Source organism: Helobdella robusta, assembly GCF_000326865.2.
Source record: "Helobdella robusta unplaced genomic scaffold HELROscaffold_50, whole genome shotgun sequence".
NCBI classification, from domain to species: domain Eukaryota; kingdom Metazoa; phylum Annelida; class Clitellata; order Rhynchobdellida; family Glossiphoniidae; genus Helobdella; species Helobdella robusta.
This window is the reverse complement of record NW_008705255.1, coordinates 1,089,317-1,094,024: the sequence shown is the minus strand read 5'-3', so window position 1 is coordinate 1,094,024 and position 4,708 is coordinate 1,089,317. Positions and strand designations below refer to the sequence as shown.

Here is a 4,708-nt window from a genome sequence, read left to right as displayed (position 1 = left end):
TGAGAAGTAATGAGAGGAGAATGAGAGAGAGAGAGAAGGAAAGAAAGAAAAATGAGATAAAACAAAAGAATGGACGGGAGATAGAGAAAGAGAGAGAGAGAGAGAGAAAGAGAGAGAGAGAGAGAGAAAAGGATAACATCATTAACTTCAAGAAACACTGAAAAGATAAAAAGACATTAAAGAAAAAAGACGAGATAGAAAATAGAATAAATGGAAAATACAGAAAAAGAGGGAGAGAGAGAGAAAAAAAGAGGGAGAGAGAAAGAAAAGAAGAAAATATAGAAGGAATAAGAGTGATAGTAATAATACAGATAGTAAATGAATGAAAGAATGACTGATTGAAAGAGAGTAAAAATAAGCAGAACAATTGTAGGCAAAAAACGGTAAGCATATAAAAAAAAGTCAACATGAATAATGACTTTTAATAAAAATTGTTGTATGTAAGTATGTTTGCCCGTATGTATGTTTGCATGTATGTATGTTTGTATGTTTTTGTTTGTATGTTTTTGTTTGTTTGTTTGTATGTTTTTGTTTGTTTGTCTGTGTTTGTATTGAATGTTTGTTAACAAGAAGTTGTGTGTCGATAAAATAACGTGATAGTGCATGCAGAAAATTATGCAATGAAATGTTTGTTTGTATGTTTGTTTGTATGTATGTTTGTATGTTTGTATGTATGTTTGTATGTTTGTATGTATGTTTGTATGTTTGTATGTATGTTTGTATGTTTGTATGTATGTTTGTATGTATGTATGTAGACAGATTTGTATGTTTGTATGTATGTTCGTTCGATTAAAGAACTATTTTTAGCACTGATCGATTGAAATATTTCTGGTGCATAAAAAACATAGGATGTGTAAATATTAAAGTAGTAGTAGTAGTAGTAGTAGTAGCAGTAGCAGAAGCAGCAGTAGTAGTAGTAGTAGTAGCAGTAGCAGTAGCAGCAGCAGCAGCAGCAGTAGTAGTAGTAGTAGTAGTAGCAGTAGCAGCAGCAGCAGCAGTAGTAGTAGTAGTAGTAGTAGCAGCAGCAGCAGCAGTAGTAGTAGTTGGAATTTTCGCCCGTTTCTTATTTATGATTATTCGTGAGTATAGTTGATGTTTGGACACAATCAATAAAATGCGACGATGACGATGTGGATGCTGAAGTTACTGCAGTAGCTGCTGCAGCTGCTGCTGCTGCTGCTGATGGTGATGATGATAAAATTGATGATGATGATAATGTTGATGATGATGTTTTGTTGGTGATGATGATGACGACGAGGATGAAGAGAGGAGATTATGATGATGATGGCGGCGGTTACTAAATTGAAAATACGGGCTGTAAATGTAACTCTCTATATCAATAATAACAACAATAGCAATAGCAACAAGAAGTAACAAAGGTAACGCATAATTATTCACGTACCAATTTCATACAGGCCTCATTAACATACCGTACGATGTGTTTTTCGAGATGTTGTTGTTGTGGTTGTTGTGGTCGTTGTGGTTGCTTCTGCAGCTGCTTATGTCGTCGATGTTGATATTTGCTACTATGTTGTTGTTGTTGTTGTTGATGTTGATGTTGATGATGATGATGGAAATGATGATGATGATGTTGGTGAACTAACGTTGACTTAGATGACGATCTATTTCCATTAAACTGAAATTCTCCGCTACATTTCTGTCTGCCCCTATCACCACCACCACCACCACCACCACCACCATCATCATCAACAACATCATCATCATCATCACCACCACCATCATCATCGTCATCATCATCATTGTCAGAAACATAGAGTTGACCTATACCATTGTGACGGTTGGCGTAAAATTTATTATTATTATTATCGTTGTTGTTTTTGTTGTTTTTATTATTATTATTTTTTGAGCGTATGGGACACCAAAATTCTTCTGATCTAGTAGCTTTGTCCGTTAAAATTTCCATAAACAACTGGTAATGTTCAGCCAGCGGGTACCTTTGTATGTGGAGTGTGTGTTTGTATGTGTGTGTGTGTTTTTGTCTGTATGTGTATGTGTGTTTTTGTCTGTATGTGTGTGTGTGTTTGTATGTGTCTGTGTGTATTTTTGTTTGTGTGTGTGTTTGTGTGTGTATGGCCAGCCAAAGTAGCAATAACTGAAAATTTTAGACTTCAATTTATAAGACTCAGAATGAGAGTAGCCAATGAACCTAGGGAGAAGAGTATCTTAAATTTTGAGTCGGAATAGCTTGCAAGAAACATGTTTTCGCTGATTGGAGAAGGAAGGGTTGGTTGAAACGAAAGTTTTGAATTCATCTTTCTATCGGTACAACTTCGACTACCTCACTCACCAATTGAGAATCTCATGTTATCAATTTTCTCTTGGCGGAATTTCGCAAACTGTTCAGCCTGCTTAAATCATGAAACACTTCGTTGTCAGCTTATTTGCGGATGACGGTGTAACACACGTTCTGCAGATTTCTAGAACTCTCTTTGGATTCCTTTCACAAACTTTGAATGTTTGATTGTTTTAAAGATTTTGAATGTTTGGTTGTTTAACGGTTTTGAAGGGTTTTCTTGCTGTTAAATTGCTTGCGTTTTCCAGCAGAACCAAAAGTTTCGTTCCTCATAAAAACATTGGGCCATGCGTCTCTGTCATCTTGCAAAGTGTTTCTCTATATTTCAATTCTAACTCCCGGCAGGCAATGTCATTTAAGCTCATAATACTTCTTTATTTCACCAATCCAACTGAGTTGAAGATTCATCTTATCTGAAGTTTACACAAACCAACAAACAAGCAAACAAACAAACAAACAAATAAACACATAACCAACAAACAAACAAGCCAACATACAAACAAAAAAACCAACAAACTAACTAACAAACAAACTAACACACAAACAAACTAACAAACAAACAAACAAACTAACTAACTAACAAACAAACAAACAAACAAACAAACAAACAAACATACTTACATGCAAAACTCGGCTACGGTTTTATTAAACATCTTGACATTTTCATTGTGCACGGGGTTCCCAATGACGAAATCATTATCATCATTTGGCGGAAAGTTACCGTAAAAAGTAGGCCAAAGGTCAACCTTGTTAACGCCCACGTGTATTTTTAGCCCCGAATCACGTGACCAAACGAAGTCAGCCGATTGGTGGACGTTCGTGACGTAGATGGTGGTTTCAAGATGGCGGCTGTTCTGGAGGTCTTCGGCCACAATGTTCTCGGTTAGGGCAATTAGGGAGAAGGTGTTTCCGTCTGTGGTGTCGATGGTGAATGTGATGATGATGATGGTGATGATGATGATGATGATGTTAACGCTGATGATGATGATTATGATAATGCAGATAGTGATGATGAGGCTAACAGCAGTTCACGTAAAGCTTCAGATAGATGCCATCGTCATCATCATCATCACCATCATCATCACCATCATCATCATCATAGTTATCATTACTGTTACTATGATTATTATTAGTAGTAGTAGTAGTAGCAACAGAAACAGCAGCAGTGATAGTAGTGATGCCATCATAATTGTTCTTGATATTATTATTATAATTATTACTAAGGAAAGACAGAAAAATATTTTTAAAGTTCTTACTAATTGACACATTGACAAGTTTGATGACTGATGATGATGACGACGACGATGATGATGATGATGACGGTGATGATGATGATGATGAGATCTTCGTCATCATCATCATCGTCGTCGTCACCATAATTAGCGATAATGATGATGATACTTCTTACTGGAAAGATATAAAAAAGCGAAGATGAATTTTTTTGTCGGGAAGAAAATTTTTCAAAATAAAAAGTTGAGACTCTAAATTATAATGATCGTCATCATCATCATCATCATCATCATCATCACCATCATCATCACCATCATCATCATCGTCGTCGTCTTGACAAGCAAATGTCAAACGTTCATTCAATCTCATTTTTTTCATTTTAGAAATTCAATACAAGCGAAAAAATTATTATTATGATTAATAATAATAACAATATTATTATTATTGTTATAATTATAATTATTATTATTAGCAGTAGTAGTAGTAGTAGTAGTAGTAGTTGTAGTAGTAGTAGTAGTAGTAGTAGTAGTAGTAGTAGTAGTAGTAGTAGTAGTATTTTCCTCAATATCTTGATTGTATAAGCATACTTTTTATGGCTTACTCCTAATACTTCATCCGTATTGCTAGAATTTTCATCGGTATTGCTATTATTATTATTATTATTATTATTATTATTATTATTATTATTATTGGTTTTATTTTCATTGTTATTGTTAATTATTTCTGTTATTAAGAAGGCAATTGACTAATGTTGATTATTGTTAAAGGGCGCATAGAGCTGGAAATTCGATTGATGATGATGACGACGATGACGACGATGATGATGATGATGATGATGATGATGACGACGATGATGATGATGACAATAATCATCTATACGGTTACATCTATTTCATTTTACTTTCACCATTTCAAATAACCCGCCATCATCATCATCATCGTCGTTATTATCATCATCATCATTGTTATCATTATCATAAGCAGCAATAGCAGCAACAGCAGCAGTAGCAGCAGCTTCACCAGCCAGTCGTGCTTCGTTTAGATCACAGCAATTGTTCACGCCTTAGACCATGCAGAAAAACACACGTATGTAATAAAAAATAATAATTTGTCATCAACATCATCATCATCGCCGTCATCATCATCAACACCTTCATCATCATC

At 34.9% G+C, this 4,708-nt stretch overlaps 1 protein-coding gene across 1 annotated transcript; it reads right to left on the bottom strand.

Moving 5' to 3' along the window:
• Window positions 1-1,407: 1,407 nt before the first annotated feature.
• On the bottom strand, window positions 1,408-3,922 carry HELRODRAFT_178901 (hypothetical protein; the record flags this gene model as incomplete). The annotated part of the gene is made up of 4 exons (XM_009027763.1): window positions 1,408-1,526; window positions 1,783-1,955; window positions 2,936-3,227; window positions 3,898-3,922. 4 exons carry the CDS (start codon window positions 3,920-3,922, stop codon window positions 1,408-1,410), a joined length of 609 nt encoding a protein of 202 aa, XP_009026011.1.
• Window positions 3,923-4,708: the final 786 nt, after the last annotated feature.